This window comes from Pseudochaenichthys georgianus, chromosome 18, assembly GCF_902827115.2.
Source record: "Pseudochaenichthys georgianus chromosome 18, fPseGeo1.2, whole genome shotgun sequence".
Lineage (NCBI taxonomy): Eukaryota > Metazoa > Chordata > Actinopteri > Perciformes > Channichthyidae > Pseudochaenichthys > Pseudochaenichthys georgianus.
In genome coordinates, this window is record NC_047520.1 from 6,969,562 (window position 1) to 6,987,210 (window position 17,649).

At 48.1% G+C, this 17,649-nt stretch overlaps 1 protein-coding gene across 2 annotated transcripts; it reads left to right on the top strand.

Moving 5' to 3' along the window:
- The first annotated feature begins 2,315 nt into the window (after positions 1-2,315).
- On the top strand, positions 2,316-16,805 carry zbtb4 (zinc finger and BTB domain containing 4). 2 transcript variants are annotated; one of them, XM_034105881.2, is made up of 2 exons: positions 2,316-2,510; positions 8,408-16,805. In XM_034105881.2, exon 2 carries the CDS (start codon positions 8,424-8,426, stop codon positions 13,830-13,832), a length of 5,409 nt encoding a protein of 1,802 aa, XP_033961772.1. In that variant the 5' UTR covers positions 2,316-2,510; positions 8,408-8,423; the 3' UTR covers positions 13,833-16,805. The 2 variants fall into 2 exon arrangements, with proteins under 2 accessions (XP_033961772.1, XP_033961773.1); XM_034105882.1 differs by lacking the exon at positions 2,316-2,510 and adding an exon at positions 2,521-2,658.
- Positions 16,806-17,649: the final 844 nt, after the last annotated feature.

Below are 17,649 nucleotides of genomic sequence, written 5' to 3' on the forward strand. Positions count from 1 at the left end.
GGGGGTAGGGGGGGTGGGAGCAGAGAAAAAAAGTTCACCCAACTCCAACAGCCAGAGAGGTCACAGGAACAACACCCAATCCCAGAGCAGTTCCCATGGAGACAAGTGTGGCAGTGTACAATGAGGGTTGGAGCGAGTGATGAAAGAGAGGGAGAGAGGGAAAGGGCAGGGGAAGAGTAGGAGGAGGGCTGGATGTTGGCGTCAAGGTTCACTTGGTGGGTACTGGTGGGGGGGGGTCTGTGGGGTGGCAGCTCAACTGAAAAGGACAGTGGGAAGTATAATTGGTTGAAGCATAGCAGTGCTGGAACATTCTTCCACCCCTCCTCTCATTTTCATGCCCTCTTGTCCCAGCTGACAGAGTACCTCTTGATCTAGGGCCGCCGAGTGGCTCATGGCCGCCGGATTGAGAGCAGAGATATGTGGAATTTCCACTGACCGTGACATGCATGGCCCGGGAGAAAACCAGGAGGAAGAGGGTTGTTGTTGTGAGGCATTTGGCATGGATACGGGTGAATCAGAAGTAATATCCAGCTGGAGGACGTGATGGTGGCGCCTTTGCTTAATTTTGTTGAGGAGAGCTTGTGGTGTAAAACAAAAAAGGTCCTTGTCACCGGCAGTTTAAGTTCCGCCAGTGTCAGAATCAGATACACCCGCCGACATAAAAGCAGTTAATTGACATGGCTGCTGATAGCACTTGAACCCTTTTAGCAGAGGGCATGGACAACTAAATCGTGTCCTTGCTCCAGTTTCTGCTCTTGTCTGTCCACCTTTACCACCTTTCGTTTGAAGAGGCACTCCACTGATTTTACATATGAGGACCAGTATACTTGCCATCGGGAGTACTTTTCACATTGTGAAAACAGCTGTATAATGAGAAAATAGAAAAGTGGTCTCTTAGCATTTTGGTACCACCGCGTTGGCACATTTGTAGAGGGCTCAGACAAAAAAGTTGTTCCTTAGAATAATTTTACCAAATTAGAAATTTAAAGCCTGCAATTGTGTGGATGCCACCACCATTTGCGATATGTTTTCGCCATTCAATCTTTGTACAAGTGGCCCCTCGCTCTACTTTTCCCACAACCAAAGGAAACGTCTTCTAGCACCAGAATTGAGTTGGGCTATTAAATGTGTGGCAATATGGCAGACAACTGTGTATGTGCCAATTGTCAAAATGGAGGTAGAATTATTGTCGCTAAAGTCATAGCCAGTTCTCAAAACACTCTGGGTTGTTTGCAGTTCTTGAAAGCAATCACAATCATTATGGGTGACGCAAAGCACAATATGCAAACTCAACACACAGATGGTGGACTGGAAAGCGCATGCAGGGTAAAAGTTGTGGCCAATGGCAGGATTTGACCCTAAATCTACTTTTGGTTGGCTAGATTGTTGTCGCTGTGAAAACGTTCCAGGGTTCTACCATCATCAAAGCTTGTTGCGTTGTTTTCACGCCTGGTATTTTGGATCTGAACGCCTTTGAAACTAGGGAAGTGGAGTTTGAAAGGACTTGAGCATTTGCCAGGTATGGGTAGGGAGTCTTGAGAAAGACGCTATCAAGTTGCATTTTGGGAAATGTAGGATACAGCATTATTGGAGCTTGACCAATACTAGAGACTTTTAGTCAGATTGCAAGGCCTTCCTTTTTAAATCTGTCCCTAAAGTGCTAAATCACTGGATTTCTCCTTTAAGGCCTCCATTTTTCCGTGAACTTGACTTGTTTCCCACAGTGTTCCCATCCGCCATTTAACTACCGCCAGTTTGTCCTCTCTCTGTCTACCTTCCTCGCCGTCTCTCTGACTCACTCTCTTCTCGCTCCCTGTCTGCGAGTTCGTCCGTCCTTGTGCCCAGGTTTTTCAAGTTGGCGTGGTTCCTGTTTGTTTTCAGCCATTTTGGGGACTTGCAGTGCTCGTAACAAACTGCTTAAATGGCGTCCTCATGCTTGCTCTCCCACTCTGTCTCCCTCTGCCTCTCCCTATCGCTGGGCTTTGTGTATATAAAGTAGTGTGTGTGTGCATGAGTGTGTGTGTGTGTGTGTGTGTGGAGAAAGGGAGAGAGGGAACAACACTTCCAAATAAAAAGAAGATTGGATTCAGTGGGGGTTTGGATGGGGTGGGGGTAGGGGGGGGGGTGCAGAGGGGAAGGAGGGGGGGATTCACTTGCTGGAAAAAAAGAGCAAAAACACTAAGAATCGAGTGTCAAAGGCAAAAACTGGAGTGAGAGAGGCAGCAAGAAAAAGGGGGAGAGAGAGGGAGAGAGGGAGAGCAAGTTCGAGTGTGAGAATCGCTCCTGCCCTCTGTCTTCACACACTGCTGCCTGTATGTGTGTGTCTGTGTGTGTGTGTGTGCATGCATGTGTGTGTGCACCGCCTCTCCCTGCGCTCTCTCTCCCCTCGCTCTCACACACTCGGACGTGCGCATACACAGACCAAGGGGGAGAGAGAGAGAGAGAGGGAGAGAGGGAGTGTGAGGGGAGAGAACACATCGCAGCAGAGATGCAGCAGGAGGTTTTCCGAGGTACGTTCTCTTGTATGCTTGCCTTCCTGAGAGACAGCCAGGGAGAATAAGAGGGAGAGACGCTGAAAGCTGTTGTTTTCCTGCCTGTTTTCCGGCTTCACTCTGCTGCTGTGGCACTGCTTGCTCTGCGCGTGAAGAGGAGGAAAAGGTTTTTATTAAACCGTGTGTGTGTCGGGGCGTGAGTGTGTTTTTTATGCAGTGTGTGTATGTGGACGTGTATTTTTGTGTGTCCCTGTACTGGATCTGCCCGTGTGTGTATATATGTGTGTGTGTGTGTGTGTGTGTTTGTGCCAGTAACAGGCCTCGTCTCCCTCATCCTCTTCTCTGTTGCTGGCGCACCACGCAGTTCTCTTTGAAGAGCGATGACTCGTTTTGTGATTGTGATGAAACTTTTAATGTATCGAAAGCCTCTTTGTGATACACCGCAGAAAGGGGGCGGGTGGGGGGGGCTGCCAAACACACGTCAGGAGAGATATGAGGTTTGTTGTAGGGGTCTTAACATGGTGGGCCCATCTTCCAATCCTCCTCATCAAGTTACTAGCAACATCCCAGGAAGTGTTTTAGCGGACAAACTTGCATGTAGGCAACGGTAAACATCTCTGGTTCCACCGGCTGGTTCTGTCTCTTATTTCGGTCACGGGCCGCCCAGTTTGTCCTCCATTTTCCCAGCCTGTTTTTCGGCTGGAGGTTGTCTCTGGTAGAGCAGCAGAGGGCATATTGATGTCACCAACCCCGTTGTTGCTGCCCGAAGCCTTACTTTTTTTTCTTTCTCCAACAACAACACAGCATCTGCTGCCAACTACTCCACATTCCTGGTTTCCATGGATGCCAAGCCAAGCCCCTCTGCTTACTATATGGAATATATGATGCACACTGCCACAGTAGGGTAGGGGTCATAGGTCAGCAAGAGGAAGTGTACTTTCTCGCTGCTCGGTGGCGTCACACAGATGATGTTGTCGTTTGTATTTTGGACAGTTGTGCCTGGGTCCCCCATTGGAGAATAGTATTTGTCTTTTTTTCTACTCTTCATAGATATGCTGTCATGCAACTCTTAAAGACTTCAAGAACAAGTTGGTTTGCTTTGTTTGATTATGCAGATATTTTAATATATGCAACGAACATAAGGATGCGAATGCAATTCGGTGCAGCGCTTCATCTTTTCTAACTTGCCATAGTTTTACTTGCAGTTTACGGTGACTGTTGTAACATGCCGTTCTGGCTCAGCCTTACTAAAACTCCAATGTGTCTTGGTAGTTTGAGACTGAGAACTCCAAAGGGGGCTTTCACACCCCTTTTAAACAAGGAGCACGCATGAAATTGAAAATGATTTTGTGTAAATCACCTCATAAAGGTCACCGGTGTAGTGTTACCGCGCTCCGGGGTTACAATTGTGGCCCTACTGTTTCCGAGGGGCCTCCTATGATTGTGTTGCAGCGAGTGGCATTATTGGAATTACGTGCTGGGCTGGGAGTTAACGGAGCGTGGGGAGTGTGGCGATTTTAGAACATGGGCAGGTTTCGCTGGTGCGTGGAGCTGCATGCGAAAACACCACCAATACGACAGTTTACACGTTAGAGGGGGGGAGAGGGGGTCAGTCATGCTGAGGGGGGATCTGAAAGACAAGGAAACCATGAAATGTGAACATGGGCGAGACGTGTTTGAAGTTACCCCTACCCCCCCCAGCTCCCACCACCACCACTACCACCTCCACTCAACCACTCCCCAACTTCCCTTACCTCCTACTTCCCTCTATCCCATCTGGCCGGCTCCACCACGCTCTTATGGCCGGGGGGTTGTGGAGAGTTCAGTAGCCTTTCTTGCTAACGATGCCCCCCTACCCACACACACACACACACACACACACACACACACACACACACACACACACACACACACACACACACACACACACACACACACACACACACACACACACACACACACACACACACACACACACACACACACACACACACCACACACACACACACACACACACACACACACACACACACACACACACACACACACACACACATCTTCCTGCGAACACATACACTCTCCTCTTCAGAGACCAACTGCTGCTCCAATCGCTGGGCCCCTCTGGCTGCCCCTCACTGGGGAGAAAGCCCAACCGACACCTTCCTCTTCCCACATGCTACACGCCGCTGGCTCACCGGCTGGAAAACCGAGGCCCCCCACATTCTGTGTTCCAGGCACTCCCCTTAACCCGCCCTCCCAAAACACACACACACATATGTTGACAGCACATCAGCGTTAACGTTTTGGTTAAAGGATGAATCTGGTTTATTCGAATGACCTCACTCTTATCAGTCAATATAACTTTTCACTCAGTAACCTTTATGCTTGGATCTGCGAATGCGGTGATGCTGCTAAAAATTAAAAACGGACTTCCTGGTTCAGTTCTGCAGTATTTCAGGCACCAGTACAGTCAGGTTACTGTTGCTTTGTGAACATAGGTGTCCTGTGTAATAAGGGATTATTACCAACGTGTTGGGTGTGCTCACTGTCTGTTTCATCTCAAAATACAGTGATTTAGGTCCTCTCGAAATTGTTGGCTCATTTAAAGCCTGTCGCCTGATCACCAGTTTTTCTTGGCCTCACACGGTTATGCTTTTGCGACGTTGTTGTGTTCCCAGATCTCAATAGTGGACATACCTATGAAAAGAAAACCTAAGTTATAATCAACCAGGATTTTGTTTCAATGGTTAGAGTGTAGGGGAAGTAGACATGACTTGATCTTTTTAGCTGTAATTTTAGGGGTTTTCAAAATTGTTAGCTGTTTACAATCAAAAGTAATTTGAGTGGTACTAAAAAAGTATTCAAATGTAATTTTCTGTGAGAATCCTCAATTATATAACGTATTTGACCAAAAGGCTCAACACTTTTGAATTTGGAGCCAAAGTCAGTTTGAACCGCACATGATTACAATGCTTGTGGTTGGCTTATTAAGGATTTTTCTTTGAGATGGGAAATGGCAAAAAAACAAAAGAACAAGCATGGTGATTTAATCCTCACAGTTACAAGAACTCGCTTCAGTGTTGGAATAAACAGATTGCTCAACGGCTGGTTCAAGGCCTTGAGTTGGCACCAACCAAACGACTCTGCTTCATGTTATGCAAGGCCGCTTTAGCACTGATGTTCCTAGTGATTGATTGACCATTTAAACTGAGTGGATTACTAACGAATGGTTTCCAAAGTCATCCATGCTCTCCAGATGCTAATGGTAAAGTAAAATAGTGTAACTTCAGCTCTTTTGAATTGGTCCCAAAATTCAAGCAGACGGTTTGTTAGGATTACGATCCAAGTAGGTCTTTGGATATCCGTGAGTTCTGCAACTTTCTTATAATATTGAACTCAAAAGAATGACAATTCCCAGAATAAAGCTTCCTATCTGTCATTTCATATGCGTGGAAGATTATAAGGGCCAAAAGTGAATTTTATTTTGCACTTCTTAGCAAAAAGTCTAACACAATTCTGAATTTATTCGCAAAGTAAATGAAAATTCAAAATAACATGTGGCCCTATTGCTCAAATTAATTTCACATGTGGCTCTAATGGTCTTCCGTAGCTATGGGATACAAGTTGAATCCATGAGTATAGCTGAAAGCAGGCCGTTGTTCGCTAAGATGATTTGTCCTTAGAGCAAAGCCAGTGCGTTTTGTAGGTGTTTTATGTTTACGTGTGTCTCGTTAGTCATTTGTCCGGCACCAGCTGAGAACCTGTTACTGCCTTGCGGTGTAGAGGTGCCACAGGCCTAAATAGATGAACCCTTCACAGGTTGACCAACATGTTTGTTTTGTGCAGAAACACCCTGTCGCAGAGAGGTGTGGGAACAAGGTTGCTGTTTATCTTTATTTAGCTTTAGAGTCCTTGCCACATTCATGGTCACATTTGAGAAGGATGTTAGTGTGGATCCATCTGCTCACGTAATTAAGAGCTAAAAGTGTATATCTGCGTGTCATATACGTTTGTATACACGTATGAGTGAATCCAGCGCATTCAAAGCACATTAGAAGCTGCCTGTCACAGTCAGATGGCGTGTCGTGCTGGCTCTGCTTGTGCAGCGCCTGTGTGCGTCACAGGGAGATAAAGAAGAAGAGCGAGGGGGCGACATATACGCAGTTTCCTGTCCCCGGCGCAAGCATCAGTTGAGATGGTGAAATGTTTAGTCTTAGCGCTGTCTCTCAGTGTTTCCGCCCACTTGTAGCAGACTTGCCATAAGGGATTTCCTGCACAGCATCTATTGCTCAGCAAATGTGAGTGACAATGAAGGCCTGTTTTGATACCAACAAGCAATATGGCAAGCCTGGCGAGACAGAATTCTGTGTCCCAGTTCTTCATACATCTTGTTTGGCCTGGACTGGTTTGTTGTCCCCGTACAAGAACAAACATGTGCTTGTGAGTACGTCACTCATGGACACCATGGTTGTCCTTCTGTTGACTTGACTTTGTTCTGCACTTAGTGTCAGTGCCATGCTGCACTCAGATTCACCTTTTGGTTTTGAATGTGATTTACAAGTGGTCCCATCCTTGTTGAACTGCTTTGTTTATGCCTGTCAGTCTTGCTTGTGGGCATGCATAAGTGTACGTATAGGGCTGTGTATACATGCATGTTTGTATTGTGTGTGTGTGCATGCGTGTGGTGTTTGTCATGTGCTGTTGTGAGTGTGATTGTTTGCCTGGGCTCCTGTCTGTCTGACATTGTAGTGTGTCTGACCGTTCCTGTTTCAACACCCCCCCTCCACCTCCTTCCTCTTCCTCTATCATTCTCTCTGTCTCCTGCTCTCCCACTAACCCTCAGCTTCTCTCTCCCTTTTTCTCTCTCCCTTTTTCTATCACCCTTTCACTCTCTCTCTCTCTCTCTCTCTCTCTCTCTCTCTCTCTCCTCTTCCCTCTGCAATAACAGTGCTGACCTAGTTTCTGCCTGTTCAGGGCTGCCTGTGGAATTTTACAGCGGCCTGCCTTCCTGGCTGCTTTGCTGCTTGAAAACGCAGGCAGAAAAGCATGACTGAGGATTTTTCTTCTCGTCGCATCATTATGGCCTTATATCGTCTCCGTTCTGCTCCCCAATCTGCACACCTAAATAAATGAACCTGTTTTGAATAAGTAATAACAGCAAATTGCCTTTCGGGCGAGAATCTGCAGTTATCTTATGTACGGTGAATTTGTAGCAGAACTGCATGCGCCCTCATGGCGGGCGAATTAGAATGGAAATGAGAATGGCCTGTCGCTCATCTTCCACAGCTTAGCTGAGATTGTGCCGGATGCAGAAGGCAGAAAAACACCCCTTCTCTGTGCACATGCATGCAATCTCCCTCCCTTCTCCTCTTCCCCTCTTTCCTTCCCTTCCGCCTTCACAAATAAATGGTTAGAGTCATGCCCGGCAAACACTGGCCACTGCCAGGAATGGCTAACAAGCCTCTTGCTCAAACAGCGAGAGAGTGGGACTATTTTTACGTGCTTTTCGGGCCATGGATCTAAGTCAACACTCTATTCTGAGAGAATCTTGATTAAATCTGAACGCCTTCCAATTAGGCAAAGGGAATGTTGTGTCACAGCCGAGAGAGATGGATCTCTGGAATGCCTTTCTGAAGGCTTGGTTGTGGCACGCTGAAATCTAAACCAGCACTGCCGCAGATTCATTCCTCCCCCCTACCCTCTCCCTCCTTTCACCATTCCTGGCTGAGCCGTTAGAGTTCAGTGTTGCTGGGGCATTCGGTTCACTTTCTCAAAAGTGTTCCACAGGCATCATGGCTGCTACTGCAAAAGCTTTGGATGTAATTATTCGCTTCATGTCGATATAAATGTAAGTGTCGTACATTTCTCTGAGGAAGTTCATCAAGCCAAGACATATTTTCTGATTTCTCTTTCAGATTTCGGGGGCTGGTCATGGTGTCCGGTGAAAAGGTGTGGGACCCCCTCCACACGGGCCTTATTCAGTCACGTCTGAGTGAACAACACCTGGCTGCTGGGCTAACTCCCCTCTGCAAAATCACACACAGTGCAATTAAGGACACCACGTGCCAACAGAGTCGGCGGTTGTCACCTTTGTCTTCCCCGTCACCGCCATTAGTGGCTGTAGACACCCTTCAACCGGCCCGGGACTCCTCACGCCTGCCTGTCAATCTCCGCGGCTCAAGCAAGATCGAAGGATTTTACAAACAAGTCCACTGTCTTGGAGGGGCCTCTCATTCTGAAGAAGAGGAGGAGGAAGGGGAACCGGTGGAGATGAAGGGTAAAAGGCACGTAGGCCGGGGAGAGGCCATGATGGAGGACAGGCTGGAGGACATGGCCGATGGACCTAAAAATGCAAAAATCACCCTAAGCTTCCCACTTAGTGCCGCCCCCCTCCCAGCCTCCCTCACATCTCCGAACCACTGTCGTAGCTCTTCCTCGTCCTCCCCTTCCCCTCACCGAAGGCGGCCATCTTCCAAGAGCTCGGACGAGGGGTCGCTGTGGAAACTGGATGCTACCATGGACGTAAAGCACAGACCTTTTAAGCCCCCGAGGCGCGACAGCTCTCCGTCCTCTTCGCCTTCCTCCTCCTCATCTCCCATGACTGTTCATGCACTTAGCAGGAAAGATATAAAATCCCCGCCTCCTCTGAAGTGCTCCAAACTCAATTCAGAGACTCAGTTCCACAGGTCTCCCCCGAGATCTTCGGGCTGTTACGGCGGAGACGGGTGGGACGAGAGGCACAGGGTAACCAACAGCACCGCCTCCCCCTCTCAAACGGCCCAGATCCTCTTCAGTCTGGGCACGTCAGCCTATCAGAGAGGAGGGGATACAGAGAGGAGAGAAAAAAGACCAGCTGGGAAAGTGGGAAGCCCTCACGGACCAAGTCTTCACCCGCCCCCCCTGCACCTCCCTCCTCCCTTACCGCCTCCTCCTCCTCCCCCGTCGGAGGATCTTACCGACCCCCCTCACTCCTCATCCTATCCCCCCACAGCCAGCCTGAAGCCCGAGCTGATTTGCGGTGTGTGCCATCGGCTTTTCAGCTCGGCCTCCTCCCTGACAGTCCACATGCGGCTGCATCGTGGCAGCCGCGTCCTCAGTTGCCGCTTCTGTGGCAAAGTCTTCATCCACAGCAAGAGACTGCAATCCCATGAGTCCTCCTGCCGGGTGCCAGGCCTTCCCCCCAACAGCCTGGGCCCCCCTCCTCTCACTGTGCAGCCAAAGGAGGAGCCGCTGGAGGAGGGCGAGGTGAGAGTGGAGGGGGGAGTGATCGTGGGACAATCAGAGATCGGAAAGGTGCGGCAGGGGAAGAAAGCCCGGAGCCTCCTGGCACGTATCCAAGGTGATGATGCAGCAGCTGCAGAGCTACTAGCAGGTGATGAGCACCATTTTGTGAAGGTGGTAGACGGCAATGTCATTTACTTCTGCTCCGTGTGTGAGCGCTCCTACATGACCCTCTCCAGCCTGAAGAGGCACTCTAACGTACACTCGTGGCGACGCAAGTATCCGTGCCACTTCTGCGACAAGGTCTTCGCCCTGGCAGAGTACCGCACTAAGCACGAGGTGTGGCACACAGGAGAGCGCCGCTACCAGTGCATCTTCTGCTGGGACGCCTTTGCCACCTACTACAATCTCAAAACACACCAGAAGACCATCCACGGGATTAACCCCAGCCTCATCTCCAGCGAAAAGACAGCCAATGGGGGTTACAAGCAGAAAGCGAACGCACTCAAGCTCTACCGCCTTCTCCCCATGCGCTCCCAGAAGAGACCCTACAAGACTTACAGTGACAGTTTGCATAATGGCCTGCTTCTGCCACCAACTGAGACACCTTCCCTCTCCCTGCCCGGTTTAGGCTGTACTCTGGGCCCTGAGGACCTCCAAAGCCTCATCAGCGGGGCCCACCCTCAGAGTGTAAAGCCTGACCCAGATGACTTCCCGAATGGCTTTCCTGTTTCCGTGTCCGCTGAGGACGGGGACCTCTCTGAACTAACACCCCTCCCCCAATCGGACATGCCCCAAGTTAGAAAACATGAGAGTGAGGCCCTGGAGTTAGAGCAGGGGAGAGGCAGCTTCAAAATGTCTAGTAGCAGCAAAACCAAAACTCCCAAAACGGATAGAGGCTCGGAAACAAGCATGCCTTCTGTGATAACATATGGCCACACGAAACCCTCTGTGATAGTACACGGAACAGCAGTGTCATCCTCCGTCATCATGCATAGCAACCAGGTCACCTCTGGGAGTGAAAAAAGCCCAGTGAGCAGCCAGTCCCCTGAAACCAGCAGCAGTTCACACAAAAGCATTCCCAGATCATTCAAAAGACAGAGAGATAGCGTAGATAGACACAGAAAGAGGTCAAGAGACAGTTCAGATACAACAGAGGAGGACTCAAGAGGTAGACAGGGTGCGGAGACGGGCAGATTATCTCACAAATCACGGAAATCCCACAGCAAGAGCGACATGTCGAACTCAAAGCTGCTGTCAGCGTCTGTAGGGTCACAGGTCAAAGAGGCGGGGCCATTGTGCCAGATTACTGTACGTATCGGCGAGGAAGCAATAGTGAAGCGCAGCATCTCCGAAACAGACCTTAGGAGAGACAAGAGCCACTCTCCTCCCAAAACCAAACGGGGTGAAACGTCATCAGTGCGGGATGCCAAGGAAACACGCCACTCACACTCCCACCACCATCACCATAAACACCGCCCCCACCGCAGAGTGGAAGAAGAGGGTGATAAGGAGGGGGGAGATTGTGAGGAGGAGGCAGAGCAAAAGAGCTCCAAATCTCCTGATGAAGTGAGGGAGTACTACTTCCGAAGGGAGGTGCGTCATCAGGAGAGTGACCACGATGAAGAGGATAATTTATGGCGGCCTTACTACTCCTACAAGCCTAAGAAAAAGGCACAAGCACATCTACAGAGGGTCAAGAGCTGGCAGAGGAAACTGAAGTTCAAGCGCTCCATCCGGTTGAAGAGGAGGACAGATAGAATCAAGAACCATGTGAGTAAAGAAACGGAGAAATCACAAGACGAAGAAGAAGAAGACGAAGAAGAAGAAGAAGAAGAACAAGAAGAAGAAGAAGAAGAAGAAGAGGAAGAGGAAATGGAGGATGCTGAAAAAGTGTCGAAATCTAACAGAGACATGGGAGAGGGGAAAAAGAAAGATGATCTCTTTGCCCCGTTAAAGGAGAAAAACAAAGAGGCCGAGGAACAAGAGGCAGAGGAACAAGTTGCAGCGGCCCGTCAGGAGGTTTCCACTCCTCCTCTGCACTCTCCAAAGCCTCCTCCCTCTAACCCAGCGGCTCCTATGGGAATAAAGAGGCGGCCTTGGACCAATGGGAACGCAGCAGAGTGTGGAACATGCGGCCGTTGGTTCTCAAGCCCCAGGAAGCGAGACAAACACGAGCTGAACCATCTGCTGGAGTTTGTGTGCCTCTTCTGCCGGGCCACTTTCCCCTCAAGGGATAAGTTGGAGGACCACCAGAGAGCCCAGCATCCCAAGCCTGCTGAAGCCCCCACCGTACCCCAAAACGAGGAACGTGGCCAACAAGTTGAACCTGTGCCAGAGATTGCAACTGAAGAAAAAGGGGCGCAAATAGGGAGGAATTCAAGTCCGAGTCGCCTAAGCAGAAGAGCGCTATCACGACACACCTGTCCGCAGTGTCACAAGGTTTGCAAGACATCTTCAGCGCTAACTCGCCATATCCGGCGCCACGAGTTAAGCAGTTCCCCAGAGAGAGAAAAGGAAGATAAAGGTTCATCGCCAAAGACGACGGAGACAGTTGTTAACACTGTTAGCAGAGACCGAGAGACGGAAAAAGGCCCCAGTGCTCTCTCTGTGTCAGTTATCAGCTATTTAACACCAGACCCGCCCAGCAGTACTGACTCTGTGGCGTCCCGGCAGCGTGAAGACCCCCTCAGTGAACCGACACGCGAACATCACATGTCAGAATCCGGTGACAAACCTGAGCTCACACATCCGGTTCTAGAGAGAGAGCCCAGTCCAGACCCTCCATTAGAAAGCCCAGTAACCCCTACTCCCACTAAATTCCCGCCTGCTCCACCCTCTACTCTCCAGAGTGTGCTGGTCATGAATGGACCTGAATGTCTGGACTACCGCACCCCCGGGAAAAAGAGCCTAGACAGCCAGATCCACAGAATACCCAGCCCTGTGCACATCGTGGCATCCAGCAACACCTCTCAAAATGTGCCCACAACGTCACAGACCAGAATAACCACTGCTGCTCCTCCTGTTTCCATGACAACAGCTCTCAGCTCCGAGGGGGGATTTATGAAACGGGATGGGGTCATTATGGACAGAGAGAGGCAGGGCGGGAGCGGGATATTTCGTCACGTGGTTTACGAGGAGCCCCCTCGGGTCCAGGATCTCAGAGTTCAGTCGCTGTCCAGGAGTCCCTCTCCCGACGAAGCACAGGACCTGACCATGTCCTCCATTCTAGCGAGAGAGAGGGAGATAGAGAGGGAGAGACAGAGAGAAAGGGAGAGGGAAAAAGAGATGGAGAGGTCCCATCAAATAAGAAAAGAGATTTCAGATTTCCAGATTTCTCTGTTGGTCCCTAAAGAGGAGCCCTTGAGCCCTGTGCCGTCCCCCCAGCATATCCCCCCTCAAACCACTATGAATGGATCCTCGTCACACAGGCACACTCCCAAATCCCCCTGCCGGTCCCCCTCAACTATTGGCCTCATAGCTCAGGCCAATCGCCAGGTTCACTCCAGTTCACAAGGCCTCGACAGACTCCCCCTGCCCACTGGAGCAGCTGGTGCGTGTGAGCGCCCCTCCGCCCACGCTCTGCTTCTCCCCCGGGCCCCTCAACCACCTGAGCCGGAGCACCACGATACCGTATCTTCCAGAGATAGGGACGCCACCCCAGTGGGCTACCATTCCCATAATTACCCCCTGCCCCTTATTGTGCCGGACAGCTACCACTCCAGTAAAAACCAGGAGGAAAACCTGCTCATGTCCTCCTATCCTGCTGGAGCTCTTCCTTTCGGCCCACTGGGGAAAATGATGGTCCCGAGTGGCGGGGACTTGGCTAAGCTGCCGTTTTATCCGGACCCTTACCAGCTGCTCTACGGACACCAGCTGCTGGCCTACCCTTACAACCTGGCTGCTCTTCCTGTGACTCTGAACATGATGGCACCTGGGGGGGACAAAGTGGAGCCTCTGCCTTTCCTCCCGGCCATCTTCAACTACGCAGCCACCGCCGGCCCCTACATGGGAGCAGCCCCTCACCACTTTATGGCAAACCCAGGGCTCTACAGCAGCAGCAGCAGCAGCAGCAGCGGCGGCTGCGGCAAGAAGCCGCGAGACAGCAGCAAACCGTAGGACACAGAAGCACTCTGAGGAATATATTTCAGTGGTGACGGCCTGGCCTGTTAAGGATGGGAGGGGAGGGGTGGGTGCTCACTGGGTCACTGAGTACACTCGCACAGCATCCCTGCCTCTCTTCCAATGAGTGGAGATCAGAGCTAGGCATTAAATCTGGAGTAGGATGAAGGGAGGAGAAGGAGCAGGGAGAGGGGCCAGTGACGTATCCCCTCTCTTTACTCCCGCTCACCTTTCTCAGCGTCTCTCCTGTCTTGCTGTAGTGTGTCGTAGTTCTAGAGCTTGATTAATCTTCCTCTCTGACTCATTATATTATCAATAACAATAAGAACTGCTCACAGGGTGTGTGTTGTGTGACACATTAGTTGATTCTGCTTCCCTTTATAGCCACCATGTTACAAGGATAAACAGTCTTCAGGGAAGGCTTGTGGATGAGATCAGGATAAGGGATGAAACAGAATAGTCCTTACTCAACACAGCTGGCGGTGGAGTGTTAAGCATCCTTATTTGTATGAGTGAATGAGAATGAAGGTGTATCCTGTCATTAAATTGTCCGTGACAATATGTACATGCACATGCGAGCAGGAATGTGTGCATGTGGAGGTGGGCCTTAGCAGGTATGACTGTGTACACTTTGAAGTGTGTGTTTTGGAGTATGTGTGTGAGTGCCTAGATCATTCCGTGTGAGACTTGCACAGCATTCCTCCTATTTGGAATGGCTGCTGTAGGTCAATGTGTAGAAGTGCATTTAGAAGTGATTCTTCATATCCAAATCATTAAGAAATAAATGCTATGGCTGGATGCGAGTCTATGACAATGACAGATCATTTGAGCTTCTAATGTCTCGACTAACCTGGCGACTTGGGGGCCAAATGGCACTGTAGGATCTTTATAGCATTCACCATAGTTTTTATATTATGTGCACAAAAATAGAAAAAGTAGAGGTCACTTTATGGGGACACTTGTAGCTGCTTGGGATATGTAGCTGGCCACTGGGTTAGAAATAAAGGCTGGTAGGCCATTGCACTTCCGCTTCTCATCTCATTTCCTTCATGTAAAATAAGGAAAAGAATACAAACCAGTCAGCCTTCATCTTGTATAGCTTTTTCCTCTTTGATTGGAAGAGAAAACGGCTCCATTTCCTAAGCCAGAAAGAAGAAAGTGACAGCAAGGAAGGAAAAAGACAAATGGATTCAGGGTATTTTCTGTATAGGAAAAGAATATATGGGCACAAAACTGTTGGACTCTTGAGTCAGAAGGACCCACAGAAATGACTTTGGGGACAAAAAAACGTCCTACTCCCCAACCGAGGGGACTGAGGGGTGTTGGGAATAGCCTGGGCTATTTCTTCCTCCTTCCCTTATTACTAAAAGGTAGGAAAAGGCTGAACTTAGCAGCCAAAGCGGTGGCCGAAACCCCCCCAGGTGCCCTCCTGGTGCCTTTTTTGTTTTACATGTAATGTTATCTTTATATGTTTGTTTTGTTAAACTATGTTGTTGTTTATGTTGTTTAGCCCTCTTACCAGATGGAAATGGCTTCAGTGAAAAGGGCGAGTAAACTTTAAAATATGAATGTAAATGTAGTCATGAGGTTAATGAAGTACAGCTGCATTAATTAATGGTAGAGATGGTTCCTTTTTTTCTCTGTTTTGACACAAATAACCTGTTAAAGAAACCGTATAACGTCTGGTATGCATATATACAGTAGTCCTAGGAACATGTCAGTAAACTTGGGTTCTGTATCCACAAAGCATGAGCATCACTTGCTTCCTAACCGTTTATATCCTCAGCAGATTTGGCATTGTGCGCACAGCTTTTGTTTCCGTTTCCTTCCTCTGGAGATATTTCTGGCCTCTTCATCCTCATACCTTTTTTCATTTTTTGTTGTATTCATTGGAGACGATTCCATAAAACATGGGGCCACATTTACTTCTCACAGTCACTACTTAGGAGAATTCTCCTTCTTCCCTCAAACACACACTCGCACACCTTTGAATGAAGTGCATATGTTTCAGTGTGTGTGCATGTGTGATGGTTCTCTGGCACCTTTTGGATCAGACAGGAGTGTTCAAACACATTGTGACCAACTGCAGGGGTGTACAAACATCCCCCTTGGGTGTGGTTACAAGCCTTTTGCGGGTAGCCGTACGTACGTGTTTTGTGTACGAGAGTGAGTGCCTGTGCGAATATGAAAACCAAATTAAATCTGCCGGAGCAGCAGACCCCTTGGCAGTATATGGGCCACTTGTTCTTTTTTAATTTTCCTGTGGGTTAGTTTCAGTGTAAAAAAGCCTTGCTGTCTCCAATACACTATCTCAAGCCATTCCTTATAGATGGACATGTTTGTGTTTTGGACCATTTCTTATGCCATAGTTTGCCATCATGGTTATCATACAAACCAAAAGCATGCAAATCGACGTATTGTAGTGACCGAACTGGAATCTGGTGGTAATATAAGACTACTCACTGTATGTTTTCGTTTTTAATGAATGTGCCTCTGCTTTGATATTTAAATAATTATCTATAGTATGATGTGAATCTGCCAGATTTCAACTGTTAAGGTGCCTTGTTATGGCATAAGAAATATGAATAGCAAAAGAAGCGCTTTCTTGAGAAATTACGAAGAGTTGGAGATAGATTTCATGGCTTTATTTGCTATGAAGCTGTTCATAGACGTAGGGGTGTGGCTAAACTGTTTTGGTATCGTGTACATGTCTAGGGTAATACTGTGCCATATAGAGCCCACAACATATGTTAATGTTATTTTTAAAAGATGTTTTAATGTTGCCTGATGACTTTGTCTTTAGATTTGATACAAAGGCTTGTAGCCACAGCTCTCCCAAAGTCTGTAGTCTCCTTTTTCCGACATTCTTCCTGTTCTCTCTCTTTCCCCCTTGTTTCCGTCTCTCCCTTCCTTTATCTTTGCTGCAATCAAACAAAATAAAGTATTAACCTGATGACCCAATGAAATCAACACTAGTCTGGCCTCATGTTTTTTAAATCAAGTCTCTTTTAATCGTTACATGTTGATCTCAAGGTCTTAATGTGAACCATGTGCTTAAAGTTGGCGTATGCCTGTTTCCACATTGTTGGATAATAATAGGTGCTTATTGTCCACTGAGATATTCATTTTACAATTAGTGATTTGATAAAAGCAGAACAAGATATAGTCACATTTGCACTTATTTTAAGCACATGGTCCACTGGTTTATACCTATGTTGTAAATAGTATTTGTTATCTTTGGTAATTCCTTCCCAGGTGTTTTCTTTTATGAATAATTAATCGCAGCCATGTCTGCGTTGTTTTTTGTTTGTTGCTGATTTCAGGGAGTTGATTCCTTATCATCCGTAACTTAACACTTTCGCAATACTGACACTCAGTGGTTTGAACAGAAACAGTCAGTCATTTAACTTTGCACTCTCACAATGTGATGTCGGAGATACTAATGAAATAAAAAAAAGTAAATGTATTGCATCAGGGATTTTTGGGTTTTAAAGGTACAGTGCTGAAACTAATTCAGATTTTCAGGAATGATTTGACCTCAACGGTATTTTTTCCCAAAGCAGACGTTTTAGTTCACGAAAGTAGAAAAAAACGCAGGTGTTGACATTACTACACTACCATTCTGTGTTTTTTTCAAATGCCCCAGAGACGTAGCCTACTTCCCTCCACTTACAATATAAAACTACTGTGAAAAAAAAAGCCTATTAACGCCAAACTTAATAGACATGTGACAGACTTTAAGTTCAAACATGAGAAATGCTATGTTTTGGTATGAATTTCAGAATAACACCTAAACAAAAACGATTGTCCCTTC